Source organism: Anas platyrhynchos, chromosome 2 (assembly GCF_047663525.1).
Source record: "Anas platyrhynchos isolate ZD024472 breed Pekin duck chromosome 2, IASCAAS_PekinDuck_T2T, whole genome shotgun sequence".
Classification (NCBI taxonomy): domain Eukaryota; kingdom Metazoa; phylum Chordata; class Aves; order Anseriformes; family Anatidae; genus Anas; species Anas platyrhynchos.
In genome coordinates, this window is record NC_092588.1 from 62,956,301 (window position 1) to 62,972,824 (window position 16,524).

Here is a 16,524-nt window from a genome sequence, read left to right on the forward strand (position 1 = left end):
TTTCTTTTCCCAGGAGGAGCTTGATGAGGGCAGAGCTGCTTCGCTGTCCTTTTGATCTTGGGCTCCTTTGGGATTGAAAGAGAAGCTTAAAAGGTTTATTCTGAAGCCAGGGAAGGTGGACAGCCGCTTGCTAGCTCGCTATCATTGGGATTTTTGTTAACGATCCTTCAAGTGTTTCTCCTCGAGTCCCTTATCTCCAAAGCAGAAGTTGTGACTCGATTTCCTGCGTGCTTTCCTCCGTCGGTCCTTTAGATGTGGTGCCCGTATTGTCAGGTGATAGCACCCGTGAGGTGGCTGATTGCTCTGAAGGCCTACAGAACATTAATAGCTGATGTAGAGTTGATTCAGAATTGTGCCCGTGGAGCAGGCGAGGCCCAGGCTGTTGAGTTAGGACCACCTTTACCCCTAAGGACCAATCTTTTCAGCCTGTCCTATAACGTGTTGGTCATGAGTTCATCACTTGCTGCTATAAACGTGACTCTCTGACTATCCAAGCACATATCCTGCATGAAATAATCCTGTCTTCCCAGGCTATTTCTGTGATTTTTATTTTTATTTTAACTTTGTACTCACAGAAACTTCTTAGGAAGGGAGCAGGAGGACAGCGAGCTTGGGGGGGTTGATAATTTCATTAGTAATTTTGAGAGAGGTCTGACTGAGTTGGCTTGGCCTGGAAACTTCTCCGTATTTAGCTCGGAGAACTGAAAAGTGCTTGTTAATGCGTTTGGTATCCTGTAGTTAAAGACAGGTTAGGATGAAAATAATGTTGTTACTATTGGTCCGTGGCACTGCTGGTAGCCTTGCTGTTGTTGCACTAACCGGATGAATCCCAAACCTCTAAGCTACCACAGGGAGAGGCAAAAAGCCATAGTCAGTGACCTACAGGAACTAGCAGTGACTTCCAATTGCTCAGAGGCTCCCGAGGAAGATTTTACTTGGCCACAGAAACCACTAGCCTCGCTGGAGAAAGATACAGCAGTGGGTCTGGATTGCTGTAGCAAGGCTGAGATCAAGCTGGGGTCACGCAGTGGCACGGCTCGCTGCAGCCCTGAGCACAGTGTCAGGGCCTGCCTGATTTGGCCACAAAAAACCGACCAGAAGTCTACCCAAATTCACGCTTGGGTAGAGCAGGTAAGTCTCAGGTGTGTTTCCCATACTGCTTTTTCTACCCTTGGTGGGAAGAGCATCAAAGACTTCATACCGACAGTTTTTGTGGTCGAGGTGAAATGTAAAGCTGAGGTGGGCTTTCCCTTCAGCTGCCTCTTCGCAAGCAAGACCAACAATAAAGTTCGGTCAAGGCAAAGTTGCTTTCTGAATTAAGTCCAGATTACATTTTTTTTGTTGTTGGTTTTTGTTTTTAATTCCCTAGGCCCTTTTGGCCTAGATTTGGAAAGTGTGAAATGTTTGATACCGCGTGGCTGTCTCCTAGACCACAGTGGGCTGAAATAAATGAAAAGGCGTGATCCCATCCTCTCTTGGGGGGTAACACACATTGGTTCAGTTTAGGGTAGAAAATCTTGTGTATTAGAGACTGAAATTTAAGTACTTGTTTATTTATTTATTTATTTATTTATTGGAAAAGGGAATGAGGGACTCTGTTCTGCCACTTTTCTGTGGGGAGGAAGGCTTTTAAAAAGGTGTTTTATCCCGAATCTGGTTATGGGTCCAAACCTTTGAAAGCTGCGAGCTCCATCTTTTTGTATACAGATACATATACATACATGTACATGTACACCAGTCCTCTGCAGGTATCCCCCAAGCTTAAATCTCTTGAATTTGAAGACAGAGTGGACCAAAAAAAGTGGACACAAGAGGATGTCTGTGGAAAGAGACTAGAACAGAAAGGGCAGCTGTATTAGCAGGGTGAGTCAGGTCAGTAGCTGGCAAAATATTTGGTACCCCAGGTGGTTCACCTACCTGTGGCCCCATTTTTGATTGGTGTTTATTATTTTTTCCTTCAACTTCTCTGTGTTGTGTGGAGCAGCTGCTGAAGGGCTGCTTGCATTAGTGTGATCAGCAGCGCTCGGGATGCTCCAGGCTGATAAGCAAGCTCCTCTTGGACAACGCAGTCGCTTGTCAGGATGAAAGAGACGTTGAGCAACGGCTTCCTGCCTGTGCCATTCCTCTCGCATTAGTTGCTGCTCAGCTTCTGCAATGGCTCTTAATCAACAAACTCCAGGTTAGCCTTCTAGATAAACACGAGCTAATGACTCAAAAACCGGTGGGGTACTTCAGGTGTTAGCTTGTAATTGGAAGTCCCCTCCCAAGTAAGTTTTCAAGTCGAAGGGTAAACAGGAATTCCTCCATTTTCTCCACCCTGCTGACAGCATGACTTCCTCGGATGGAAATTATCTAAGGGGTGCAATCCGGATCTTTTTTTATTTTTTATTTTTTGCATCAGAGGTGTTGACAGGTTATAACAAAGCCTGTAAATGTTAGAGCTGGAATCTGTTGACTGTGTTGCTGCCACAGAGCACATGGGACAGAGCAACAGTTTTTACGGCCCATTGGAGATGCAAAGAGTGAAAATATTGGTGGAGGAGGGAAAAAGCCTGATACAGTTGTTTTATTTTACATCTATTTAAATGCTTTTTGGGGAGATGGTCCCCTGAATCCATTTGTTTCCATTCTAACAGGAGTGATTTCTTCAAATGGGCACAGTGAGAGCGCTGTTGTACAAGGGCAGGCTTTTTTTTGAAGAGTCTGCAAATAATTGTGGTTGGTGATATGTGTGTGCTGACAGCTGGAATATCTGCACGAGCAATTAGCAGGATCTGCAACAACTGCAAATGCCAGCTCGGGACACTATCTAAGCGCTGCCCTGCGCGCTGAAATGCTGGAAGTGGGAATTTTAAAGCTAATTTAAGAAAGCTGTTTCCTCCTGGGAACAAAACAGGTTTCATAATGATGACTCGCGTTTGCAAAGACACATTTTCTGTCTACTGAGAAAATAAGGTCATTTACAAATGACCTATGATGCATGCAGCAGAGACCTAGTGTTTTATTAAAAGAAAGTGAGACCCTGGCAAGGCTTTTATTTTGTGTTTTTTTGGGGTTAGGGTGTTAAAAACGTAAGCCACCTTTGTTTCTGCCTGCTAACCAGTATCAGCAGATAAGGCACGGACTGTACACTGTGAAGGAGAAAACACGAGGATTGAAGTGCCTTAGTCAAGCTGTTCTACCTTATTTTAATGCCTTCTTAGGGCATCTATAAATCCCAGAAGAGAAAGGGAGGACTGCGTGCTGATGGTTATCTTCCTCTGTTTGAGGCCTTAAGGAAAGCAACCTGGAGACTTGCAAGAAGAGAATTAAACAGGCTAGGAAGGATGCTTACAGAGTTTTAAAGTGCCAGGGTACGTCTCCTGCTTTCTGAATCCATGTGGTAGAAGGGGTTTGTGTCCTCATTTTTTGCACGTCGGCTGTTTAAAGGCATGCAGTCGTTGCATGTGATCCTCATGCAAATATCCAGCTTTCACCATTTCTAAAGCATTTTTGGTAACAAAGGCAGTTTGCATACTCTGGAGAGAAGAAATCCTCTGGGGATAATAGATCTGTTGGAAGTAGGAAGAGGGAAACCAGCTTGAGGACCCTGCTGAGTGACTAGACTTCCTCTCAAGTGGCTGCTCGGTGGTGTTCCCAGCCTGCTAGCCAGCCTTTTGGCTGACACTTGGCCTAACTCCCCCGTGCGTGCCAGAAGTCTGGTTCAGGGCCCTCCCCTTCATGTCTGCTTCAAAGGTGCAGTTAATGCGGCTCCATTAGCCATTCTGGAAAGGAAACTTTGAGCTCAAAACGTAAGGTGCGTTAGGGTTTTTCTTTGAAGTGATGTAAGGAAGACTTCCCTAAGCGTCAGCACTTCTCACCGAGCTCAAAAGAAGCTCGGTGCTGATCCTGAGGTGGTGTTTTTCTCCAGCAGCTGGGACAGCTGTTGGAAAAGCCTGGTTTTCAGGTGCACTTACGTGTAAACGACTTCTGAATTGAGGGTTTTACGGCCTCTGAACTGGAGGCTTGCTGCTGGCCATGCTTAACTCAAAGTGCTGAGACACCGACTTGTTAGAGCTGGTAAACAGAGCTGCTGCCTCACCGGCTGGTGACATTATTTCCTTCTGGATATTCCCTGCTGCCTTGCGAGCCACTGCCAAGGTATATAGAGTGACTCACTTCTTGTAGTGCTTCCAAGGTGGAATTTCTTCAGTCTGAGCTCGGGGCTGACAATGGTGGTGTTTTTTTGCCTACTTGCTAGGTTAGGCAAGGCTTCGTCGGGGCGAGCCCAGAGGTGACACATCCCGCACCCAGCAACCCAGCAGCTGCCTCTCGTCGATGGAGCAGATCTCACTGGTGAAGCTCGCTCAGAGGGCTCAGGTTCTGGGGAGGATTTCATGCTGCGCTCCCGCAGAAAGCCCCCTTTGTGCAGGAGCTCAGGCTGACGCTGCACAAGGCGGCGAGGCTCCCACGCAGGCAGCATCCTCCCCTGTACACCACCACAGCCAGAGCGCTGGGAGCGAGTGCCTGCCGTTATTACAGGGCCAGGAGGCTCCTCCTCGCTCCCCCTGGGCTGCGCAGCACCAGAGGGAGGCTTTGTAATTAACGCAACCATCTGAAGCCGGAGAAAGAGCAGAGCTCAGCTAAAACGGCCTCCCCGGTTGTTTGGGCAAGCGGCTGATGTGAAATCTGGCCCGGGAGCTTTGCGTTGGCCTTTGGCTGATCTGACACGAGAGCAAACAGGTCGGTGGTGCTTTCCCAGGGGAGACACGTTACGAGCAAAGCTCTTGCTGCCACGGGCTGGCTTTCTGATAGCCACAATGCCCAGCTGCTCCTCAGTGCCATGCCACCCATTCAGTGTGTGTCAGTTACTGCTAGGATCAGGATTTTCCAGATTTCTTCCTTGCCCAGACAAGCAGGTGATTCATAGCCACTGCCTTTTTTTTTCTTTTTCCCTGTTTTCCTTCTGAAACTCTCAGCAATGTGCCTTAAAAGGTGGAGACTAAAGCATTACCATTACCTCTTGCAACTAACCCATCATTTCACTTGCCATGGCCAAGGGCTTGACTTGTGTAAAATGACCTAAAACAGGCAAAACCAAGGTGAGTTGTCTTGTTTAGTTCCAGCCTGGGGGTCTGGATGTTACACTTCATCCACCCAGCAGGAAAAACTGGAGCTGAGCAGCCAATAAATACGATCGGGATGGGTGAAGGGAAAAGAAACCCAGATACCTTTTTTTTTTCATACCTCTGTGTCATAAATATATTTTCCTCCACTGCAGCTCCCTGGATTAACGTGGAGTTAGCTGCCAAGCCAAGGGCAGGTGTTATGAGCTCTGAAACCTGTTCAGCCTGTCTCCTGGCTGCTCCATCCGCTCCTCCGAATGGGAGAAGTGCTCTGATTTTTGCGCAGGAGGTGTGCTGCCTTGTTTCCGTGCCCGTGAGTACTGTGCAAAACTCTCAAATTCTGCACTGCGCGTTTTTTGAAACACGTTCAGGGGGCTGAACACGAGCCCGGTGCAAACCTTGGTTCTTGACGTCCATCTCCACAGCTGCAAAACGTCATGGAGTTGATAGACTTGGAAGAAGGCGTTTTATTAGCCCATGTGCTAACAAGTGCACACCGAAATACAGCACAGCGCAGTGCTGAGCGTTTGTAGTCCTCCCCCTACCCTCCTGCCGTCCGCCCAGGAGCACCTTAGCAAAAACGTGCCTTGATCAACCTGTGAGCCAGTGTTTTTTCTGCTATGTAACCATTTGTCTTCACTCTCCACGTCCCTGGAACAGCGTGTTTTTTTTCCCTGAAGATGAGATGCATCATCAAACAAAAATGGTCTTGGTCACCGTTTGGCTCCCGCTGTGGGAATTTAGTATGGATTTAGTAATGCTGCCTGATCTTATTATTAAAGGGCTTGCCAGTTCCTGATGCTGTCTAGCAATTTAAGAGAGCGAGGTGAGGAAAGACTTGAAGAGGAACACCGGGCTCTTGTCACGAGAAAACAAAGGGGTTTTATTCGTTCTTCCTTTTGTACAGAGGGTGAGGATGTGATCCTAACTGCGAGCAGACAGAACCCAGAGGGAGCTGAAGGCAGAGGAAGGTGTCACGGTTAGGGGTGAGAAGGAAGTGGTGAGCTGAAGTTACTGGGAGCAGCTCGGTGTCTCTGGGCAAGGAGACAGCTTGCACTGAAGCTTGCCCGAGTCGGCTGCCTGTACGGGGGGATGCTGCTGCTGAAAGCATTCTTGGAAGCAAGTTAGGTGGCGTAATGCAAAGAAGCCCTAACGTACTGCATCTGTGCTTTCCTGCCTTTGAACAGGACAAATCCCTCCTCCTTCCTTTAAAGCCGCTGGGCTCTGCGTAACCTCTGATGTATTCTCCAGGCTTTTAGCTCGACCAGCGCAATGGGAGCGAAGTCTCGCTTCTATTTTCAGCTCGTCGGGATCCACCGATCAGAAGTGCTTTTTGTAATTAGGCTCCCTGTGTGGGATGCCTTTCCTTGAGCTGACTTTCCCGGAATTTACAGCGGTGCTAAATCACTCGGTGCGCACTAAAGAGCTGCACGTCTGCTCTGGCCGCAACTTAATTTTTTTTTTCAGGCACAGAAAAAAGCCCAGTGCTGCCCATGTTCTTCACCCAGAGGGACCAGGCTGGGAATACTCCCATCTTTTAGATACAGGCTAGAAGCAGGAGGGCTGCACTGCACAGGTGGTAGGGCTCTGCTGATGAAATGCAAGGAGTAAGCTGGGCTCCCCTGCAGGCGTATCTTCAACACCAATCTTCAATAAGGAGGCAAAACGTGAGCCCCAAAATGTTTCCGTCCATTCGAAGCAGTAACCGGCAGCTCCTCGTTGTTGTGTTCTGGTATCGTGGAAGCTGATCTAATTCTTTAATTTTTGAACTGTGGCTTCCTGCCTGCCACTCCCTTGTTTGTGTCATGTGCTCGGAGGAAGAAACTCCTTTTTAAAGGAAAAAGTACCGCGTCCACTAGGTCACCACGCTGAAATAGCGATGCAGCATCTCAAATGTTGTGTGAAGAAAGGAGCAAAGTTTTAAAGTGGTGTAAACCTCTCTGTATTTGTTTAATTTTCTTGCTTGCTCTCCAATTATGATGACAATAATGATGACAGTTAAGTGCTGCTTGCTTTCTGGTGATGGCCAGGACGGGGTATGGCTAATCGAACATTAAAAGTAACACATTTATTTATTTTTTTTGATGGGAATTCAGAAGTGTAACCAAAAAGGTTAGGGAAGCCTGCGTGTCTGAACTAGCTCGGGATGAATAAGGTGTTACTCAGCAAAAGAATGCATGAGAAAGGGGCAGCTTTCTGTGCCGCAGCCATTCCTTTTGGTGGCACCCGTGGATCTCACAGGTCCGATGCTCGCGGCAGTTGCATGACCCCATGGATATTCTCGCAGAAACATGATCAGCAGTTACCTCCACGCAGGATAGCAGACAACCTTGCTTGCCATCAGTTTTGCTTTTAGCTGTGGAGGGAGGATCGCTCTGGACTGAGCACAGGGGTATGTGCTTCAGGATCTGTGTGGACAGGGTGGCACTTCTCAGCAGGTTCAGTGCTGCAGCTCCCACAGAGCTGTCCCTTGGACCCACGGCTGTGTAAATAGCACAAATACACCAGTTTTATTCTGTGCCCCTTGCTGTGGTACCTTTCCAAGCTCCGTTTGCAGCTTCTTCTGAGCCTACTGTGAAGCATTTTTTTCCTTGTCAGAGGTATAAAGTTCATACTCTGAACGAACGTGACCCTTAGGTGAATTTTTTTCATTACTTGCAGTGCTTTTGCAGATGTCACAGCTGTGAGAAACACAACGGTGTGCACCCAGCTTTGCTCTTTGGTTTGATCTGTTTACCTTGCTTATCTGCCAAACTTTAGACTTCTACAGAAAGTAACTACTTCTCATACCAAAACAGTACTCAGCAAAAAATATCCACTGTGTTGTTTTTTTTTTGTCATTAATAAGATTTTTACCATAATCTTCTGAGTGAATAGAAGAGAGATTGTGTGTTTGTTACAGGTCAGAAATGGAGTGAAATAAAATAATTAAAGGCTGGCGTTTTAATAACATTAAATGGCACGGTTCATAATGCTGACTGGCCAAAGATACTGCGTGTAATTACAGGCTGGTGAGTGGTGGGGGTTGTTTTTTGGGGTGATATTTTTCCCTAAACACCTTAGAAAAGGTTTGTGGAAGGAAACAAGGGGAAAGGGACCCTTTCTGTTGCATTTTAGATAGTAGAAGTTGCACATGAAGCTTAAATAGGAAGAAGACCCTGATGCTTTTTACCTTTTCAGTGAAGATCGTACTGGGGCTGTTGCCTCAAGAAGGAAGGAAGACAGCAGACTTGGTGAAACAGCTTTAAGATCCTCACAACAAATCCTCACAGACAAGTGGCTGCTCAGTCTTGATCATCAGTGTGTGTGTGTACCCAGAACACTTCACATCTAACTACACATGCAAGATTTGGCATCTGAGAGCTGTTTTTTGGCTACCTAAGGGAGCTGTCTGCTGGGTTTGAATGTTTCTGAGGGTGAGGATCGCTCTGGGAGGTACAGACTCAGACGCTTGCTTACATTTAGTAGCATCCTCATCCTCCTGAAGTCTCTCATGTGTCATGGGGCAAGCTTGTAGGTCAAACAGCTCCTGCTGCTTCGGAGCTGTGCAGCTAGTCAGAAACAGGGAGCCTCCTCCTGAGGAGGAAGGAGGTTCAGCAAGGGAACAGTGGCCTCTGATGACAAGCAGAGGGAAGTGCAGGAGGCCACACCAGCAGCGTAGATCAAATTCCCCAGGGGCTGTCCTCATCATTCAGGCAAGTGGCCTAAAAATGTTCCTTACACATATCTGGTGTTGTAAAGACAGCCCAAATCTAATGCAATGATACTTTCCTGTGCTATAACACGTAAGATCCAGGGACAAATAATGTTCACCTTCTTGGAAGAGGGCAGAATGTGTTGAATTTATAAACAAATTGGGAAGAGAGACACATTTGTGTTGCTCAGATTTTAATCCTGATCAGAAAGCAAACACTTCCTCCATAGGAAAGCAAATTTATCTTGTTAATACTGAATTGCTGTAGAAGATTGCCTTTGAAAAACTGTGCCTTACTTGATTTTACTAGGGTAAGATGTTCTCAAATTTTCTTTCTAGCTCAGTTATTTGGTGAAATTTGTTTTGAGAGGTGTCATTGAGTTTACAGTCTGCAAAGTCCTTGGAAAGCTTTGTTTTAGAAACTCATGCATTAAGATAACCTGCTCTTATCTTAATTTGAACTCGTCCCTTTTGATCTTCTTTGTGCTTCCAAAGCACTGCTGATTATCACAGATAAGCTATGAACTGTAACATTTCGGGAGTCTTCTGAAGGGTGATGAGATTATGTCCGGTTCCTTGTGATAGAGAGAGAGAGAGGAACGAGTGTGTGCGCGTGTGCATTTACGGTGTGCTTCTGTTCCTCGACTCCTAAGGGCACGCCAGCTACAGCAGCTTTACCTGCAGTGTGTGTTTGGGGTTGGCTCACCACCCAGAGGTTGCTGGCAGCAGCTAGATTTTTTTTCAATGCTCCTGTAAGACACAAAACGCTCCGTTAGCATTCAGATAACCTTATTTTTCCCCCTGTTAAATGCTCCTCGCTGAGTGATGTTGGCACGAGGACCCCCCCAAGCCATAGTTCACTCCGTATCTGTTTCCTCCTCCATCCCTCTGCACGTGGTGGCTCAGCAGAGGCTGCCAGCTGATTGTTGTCCCACGCCTGTCGCAAACGCTTCTGCTTTTGATCTCTCCGAGGAAGGAGACGCCGAAAGCAACTCGTGTGAAGTACAGAGGCTGCCTGTAGCAGAGACATGGAAAGGTAGAAGGGTTAAACACGACACGTTCCCTCCAAATGGTTGTAGGCTGCTAGTTTGAGTGCTCGGTAATAGAGATCTGCTGGATTGAGGGGTTACCCTTCGCTATTAATGACTCACTGGCCTCCTTCCCAAGCTGCCTGAAGTGCTGCTCTCCCTAGTGGAAGTAATTTTGTCTTTGAAGTACTTTCCAGAGCTGTCAACTAATGTTCCACAGTTCCCAGAGGAAATAATAAGCCATGAGTGCATGTACACTGCAAAAGTAGAGGCTGAAATGAACTGTTCCTATAGGAGCCTGGCAGTCTGCTGCTCTGTGGAATTCAGCTTGTTTATACAATCTTATCTGGCTAAGCTTTGGTATTTCATCTGGCAGGCAATTCCTATGAAAAGCAGCTGTCCAAGCAATGGGAGTGGTGCTCCTGGTGGCTTTTTCAGAAGGTCTATAATTTCTTGTTTCATGTAAATTAAAGAAATACAATACTCTTTTGGCTGCAACCAGATGCTCTGAGCAGTTTGCTTTCCCTCGTGAATAGTCCTTCAGGTATGCTGCGCTGTGCTGAGCTCTGTGACTCAACGACAGGATTCCCAATGCCCACCAGGACGGTATCGCCTAGTTTGGAAAGTCACAGGTTGACTACAGGATTGTCGGAAGGGTATTTACCTCAAAGGTGTTAGCATGTGTAACTCTGTAGATAGGTTTTTGAAAGAAATTCTGACAGTAAAACATCCGTGCCTGGGAGTGAAAACCTCCTTTAATGGGTTTTGCTGCTGGACAAGTGGAGGTAGCTCCACAAATTAAAACAAATTAAAAAAACAACACACTGGTATGAAGAAATGCAGAGAGCTGTAGCATCTCTCTCTTCTCTAACAGCAAGGTTCTGATGGGTAAGTAGGCAGTGACAACTATTTAAAAGAAATGGGGGAAATAAAAAAGCACGAATATTAAACAGGAAGGATGCAGCTGAAATACTTAAGGTTTTATATAACTTATTGCCAGAAAACACATTGTACTGAAAAATGCAGCTTCTAGGGAGAAGAGGTGGAATGAGGCTCAGTGCCTCCAGATGAAGTGGAGGTATTTTTTTTGTGCAGCCTTGGGTTGTGGCTTCACGTAGGACAGAACTGGGGGGCTGAGGATTCCTCCAGTTGTGGTAAATGTTCTTGAATACCCAGGAATACATGACACCCTATAAAACAGAAGGCTTTAAGATCTTTCTGTTTAGATGCTCCATTTGATGGCACATCATTTCCCAGTGTGCATACAGATTTATGCAGGCTTTTTGCTCATGCTCAGCAGCAGCAGGAGAATTTGATACTGCAACAAGTGAAACATGAAAAGCCAGCTCTGTCTGCTTCATAGAGTTTATCCTTGTCTTCCCGGAGATCAAACACACCATTTTATTAGGGAAAATGGCACTCCCGCCTGGAATCCTACATGGCAAGGAAACTCAAAACCAAGTAACTGGCCTTCGTTAGCAGTGTGTCACTGCAAATTACGCTATGACACGGCTCCATTTCGCTCTGTCATGTACCACCTGAATGGTTCATCACTGAAAGAGGTGATAGATCACTGTGTGACCACCCCGGAGCTCTTAAAGGGCAGTGATGCTGCCTGACTTCTCCCACTTGCCCCGTGAGCAGGGACATTTTTCTTTCATGCATTCCATACTTAACACTTTTAGAAAACAGTTAATTGGTGTTTTTCTCCATTTCTCCAACTGATAGTAGGTTTTAATAGTTCCGCCTGTTAAAACTGGGACGTCATCTTTTTGTACGTAATCCTGTTTGGGATCTGAACTGGAAAATACTGAGTGACGATGTTTTAAAAACACAAACTGGTCAGTGGTCCAACACTGAATTAGCCCACATGACTTGCAATCTCTGCTTCAGCCTGGTTCATGTTTGGAGGCAAAAGATAACATTTTTGTGGTGAGCTGGGCTCTTTCTTATTAAAGGAGGTGGCTGTCCTGACGCTGCTCAGGGGTTAGGAATGCTGGCAGTCATCTGGGGAGGCAGATTAGTGGGCTGAGAGCAGGTGAGGAGGTCACGGAAGCAAAACAAGGACCTCTTTTGTGTGCCATTGCCCTGGTGATTGTTCAGCCCAGGGAAGCTGCTTCGGAGATGACCCACCTGTGTGTGTCAGGAGGCCCGTCGTGCTTCTCTGGCTCACCTGGGACATTCATTCTTTGTCACGACAAAGTTGCATGTTGTGAGAATCAACACTCCGGATCGTTCTTGTTGGTTTAAGGGGAAGAAAACATTGCTGGCAACAAAAAATTCACGTGTAATTTTAATTTTACCATCTTAAAAGTCTTAGGGTGAAGGCTGCCTCGGTTTTCAAGGCACAGAGCACTTCAACAGTGCTTATATATTTTGGGTGAAGAAGAATTGCAGTTCTAAACGTGAACCCCTAAGCTGTTTTTGTAGCCTTGTCACAGAAACCTGTCAGTGAGCTGTGAGAACGTAGGGTGCAAAGGTGGAGGCAGCGGTGATGGAAGAAATCTCAGGCAGACCCATACTTTGTCAGAAAAAATGGAAAGAAAAATTGTCAGAAATAATTATTGGTGCTGTGCTGATGAGGGTTAGCTGCAAGGAGACAGAGCACAGCACTTGGCAGGGCTCTGAACAACCTTTCGAGCAGAGGGGAGAGGTAGGTGTGTCTCTGAAGATGAGACCTTGCAAGAAATAAGAATAATTATAGGCTTGTTTTTTGCTAACACATTTTTTTCCAACCTTTATTGGATAGAGATTGACTTTCCCAAACATTGCTATGCAGGGTTAACTTCTAGGAGAGAAATTTCCTCGTGGCACTGTTGTAAACTGATTGTGCTTCTGCATCTCACTGCTGCCTTCGGCGGCAGAATGAACTGAAAGCCTTCGTCTGTAGCTGAAAAGTGTTAGCATGTTTAAACTCCTGGTGAAATGTTTTTCCAGCTAGTGCATGCTTCATCTTTAAAATATGCACAGTATTTTTAATGTGAGCTGCAGTGACACATTTTGTACACCAGCTCCTTCATAACTGCTTTAAGTGTTTTTCATGCAAAGCGCAACTTGAGCTTCTTCTCCTTTCAATCCTTAGCGTATGGGCGAGGCAACCGAGCACTCTCCTTCTCCCTGCTTTTATTTCTACCACGCTACTTCCACAAAACTTGGGATCTTGGCACTTTAGCACTTTTTATTTCTGGGAAGTTCATGTGAAATAAATTAAAATACTCCAAGGAGAAGAGTGCAGTACTGAGAGACACGTATTAACCTAAATCCCTTGGTGAAAACAGCTAGGCGAAAAACACACATCCCGTACCCTGCCTTCTTGTTTGCACCTAAGGTCTGCTATCAGTTAAGCCCATGTTGGATATTGAAATATTCTCCGATTCAGACTTTTAGGTTAGGAATGTGTATAATGCTTTTTTTTTTTTTTTGCACGTTTGACATGTATAAAATTACAATCTAACTCTGAAAATCTGGTGCCATGTAAGACGGTGTATCAGGCCTGCAGCTGCAAGTAATTGCGTTCTGTACGGGAGCATGGGATCAAAATGTGGAAAAAATACGGATAATTCATTGAAAGCAGCTAATTCATTCTGAATGGTGTGCTGATGGACATAGAACGAAACAAAGGTCAGGGTAAGCAGAAGAATTCACGACTTCTTCTGTATTATTAGGAATGTGGCTTCACTGAACCAGACTTAAGAGAACACCCCGTAGACTGAGTTATTCTGTGGTTGATTGACGTGGTGTTGCTGCTTCTCTTTCAGATGAAGTGGACTACAGTAATTTTGGGACCAACACGCTATCGAGGAAGAAGAAGGCTCTGGTGACTCTCCGCAACGACAATCTCCGCCGGCGCCCTCACATTAACATTAGCATGCCTCATGATTTTAGACCGGTGTCTTCCATAATCGACGTGGACATTCTCCCCGAAACACACAGGAGAGTGAGGCTGTACCGACACGGGTGTGAGAAACCCCTCGGGTTTTACATTCGCGATGGCACCAGCGTGAGGGTTACTCCTCACGGACTGGAAAAAGTGCCCGGCATCTTCATCTCTCGTATGGTTCCCGGGGGGCTAGCGGAGAGCACGGGCTTGCTGGCTGTCAACGATGAAGTCCTGGAAGTTAACGGCATTGAAGTAGCAGGAAAGACTCTGGACCAAGTCACAGACATGATGATTGCCAACAGCCATAACCTTATTATCACGGTCAAGCCAGCAAACCAGAGGAACAATATTATCCGAAGCAGTAGGATGTCTGGTAGCTCTGGCCAGTCTACAGACAGCACTGCTAGTCACCACAGCTTGCCTACATCCCACGTGCTGCAGAACTTCCACCCCGATGAAATGGAGAGTGACGAAGAGGCTGACATTGTCATTGAGGGCGGTCTGGAGCCACAGCACATTCCGAAACTGCACAGCCTTACTTCCAGTAGCCTCTCTCGAATCAATGGCAGCAGCCTTAGCCACAGACTTCAAAGGGACCTGGTGCTCAACAACAACTCTGGCCGAGAAAGCAACGGCAACATCCACAAATTACTCAGTTCCTTAAAAACTGATCCCCGGCACAGTCTGGTTATCCCCAGAGGAGGCATCGAGGAGGACGGGACAGTCATTACACTTTAGTAGCAATTCCTGCAACTCTCTTTTCAGTCTTAAGTGCCAATGAGGACAATTAAGTCTTGCAACACGTTATGCACAATTACAGAGAGCTGATATTCTCGTAGACCTCAGAGGTGCAGAAAATTGTTGCTGTCTAGGAAACGTGGCATCTGGAGTTAGACATAAGACTGTCACGCACTGCAGAATTTGTCAGGAGAATACCAGGGTGTAAAACCTGGTTGATATCCCAGCCCTGAAGTGAGAAGGCGAATTAGTTTTAGTTTGTAGAAATCTGAGCAGTTTTATAGGCCACCACTGGCAGTGCTACGTACTTGGGTTTGAATGCATGGGTGGATGTATTTATACATGCATGTATATGAATTAGGTTTTAATAGTAATAACAGACATGTCTATTTGAAGTGGAATCTGTTTTTCCTCTAACAGGAGTTCAAAAAGAGCGCTTCTTAATAGCTATCCGTTCTTCTAGCATCACAGACAGATCTTCCACTCATTTGTTTATTCCATATTTGCAATGTTATGTCTAATCCAGACACGCTCTATAAAAGGGGCGGTTTCCTGCTCTGGTGGTAACAGTGGTAGGGAGATGCTGCAAATCCATTTTCCAAATGAAAGTAGATTTTATATATATATTTTTAAAAAAGCCTGGGGTGCGGAGGTTGGAGGACGTTGACGTTATTGCTTTGAGATCAGCACCACCTGCTGGTCAGAGGCAGGCCTGCCTGCAACACGATTTTGGACTGTCCTGGAACAGAAAACCACGACACCGAGGGCTTCAAACCAGGTTCAGCACCATTATGTGTAAAATCTATTCCTTTTCTTTTTTTCGATATTTATTAGATAATACCTCTTTTTCATTTTTTTTTCATTCTGGTTTTTTGTTTTTTTGTTTTTTTTTTTCAATTTTATGGTTCATGTGAATTTTAGGGATTCATGCGAGAAGGCAAAAGTGGAAGAGTATGCTAGGACTGTCCCCTTCACCACCAAAACAGGTTCTTGCTACGTGTATGGGGCAACCAAAATCCCACAAGGTCTTTCCTTACAAAAGATTGGCCAATTGCTGTACAAGCTAGGGATGTCGACTCTCTTTCAAATCTAACCTTAGAGTAGTTCTCTTATTTTTGGACTCTTCTAGTAATCATAAAGCTTAATGTCTACACATGATTTCTAGAAACTTAGAGTGTACTGGGTGTTTGCGATGGCTGGACATCTCTACTGGATGCTGGTTAAGGGGTAACCAGCGACTGCTGAGTCAATAACCGTTCACTTCTGAAAATGCCATGGATTTATTAAAGTGGTCAAATCTAAAATATTTTGTTATACCTTGATCAGTGTAAGGAACAAAATATGTTTTACAATGTATTTTTCTACTTTTAGCTTGTGTCACTTTCTGTTTGTTTTTAACTTTGTAGTACATTAAAGCTTTTTTATATGGTGAACTAGACATTTCTTAAATATTGTATGGTTATGAAAATTCAGAAGTCTTGGTTTGAAAAAAGTTACATTCCATTTTGGAATTTGTAAAGGCTGGACAAAGGATGTTTGGACTAATTCATTACTGCTGATTAAGAATACCTGTGGAACAGCCAGTCTTCTGCTCGTTGTTAAATGTTTTGGACGCTGAACTTAGTGTGTTTCTTTTAGATTTGCTTTGAAAGTTTATTTTAAAATCCTTTCACTTATTCTAATTAAGCCTCTTCTAGGTGTCACAGCAGATATTGAGCTATCCTTATTTTTCCCAGCACAATAAGAACAGCACATTGATCCTGTTTGTCTTAAAAATGTTTGTACTTTACCAAAGGTTTTCATTTTTTTTAAAAAAATCTGACTATATCAGTGCAGTAAAAAAAAAAAAAAAAAGAGAGCTGGATACGCTTCAGTCAATCAGACCATCTTATCAGAGGATTGTGTTATATCTTAAATAAGACAACTTCTTTAAATAAGTGGATTTGTCTGGCTGAAGTTACTCATTTTGCCTTATTTAACTGATGAAATTGTGACCTCCTGTCTGCAATAAAACGTGCACTAATCTTACATCTATGCTATATCCTTTCCCCTCTCCTGAAGCACATCTTTCTGCAGAAG

At 45.2% G+C, this 16,524-nt stretch overlaps 1 protein-coding gene across 2 annotated transcripts in view; it reads left to right on the plus strand.

Annotated features, from left to right (window-relative positions):
• PARD6G (par-6 family cell polarity regulator gamma) overlaps positions 1–16,473 on the plus strand; it is a 47,400-nt gene extending 30,927 nt beyond the window's left edge. For both annotated transcript variants that reach the window (XM_072034851.1, XM_027451865.3), the window contains one exon: positions 13,586–16,473. In XM_072034851.1, the coding sequence (XP_071890952.1) occupies positions 13,586–14,445 (860 nt within the window). In that variant the 3' untranslated portion in view covers positions 14,446–16,473. The remainder of the gene's footprint in view (positions 1–13,585) is intronic.
• The last annotated feature ends 51 nt before the right edge of the window (positions 16,474–16,524 follow it).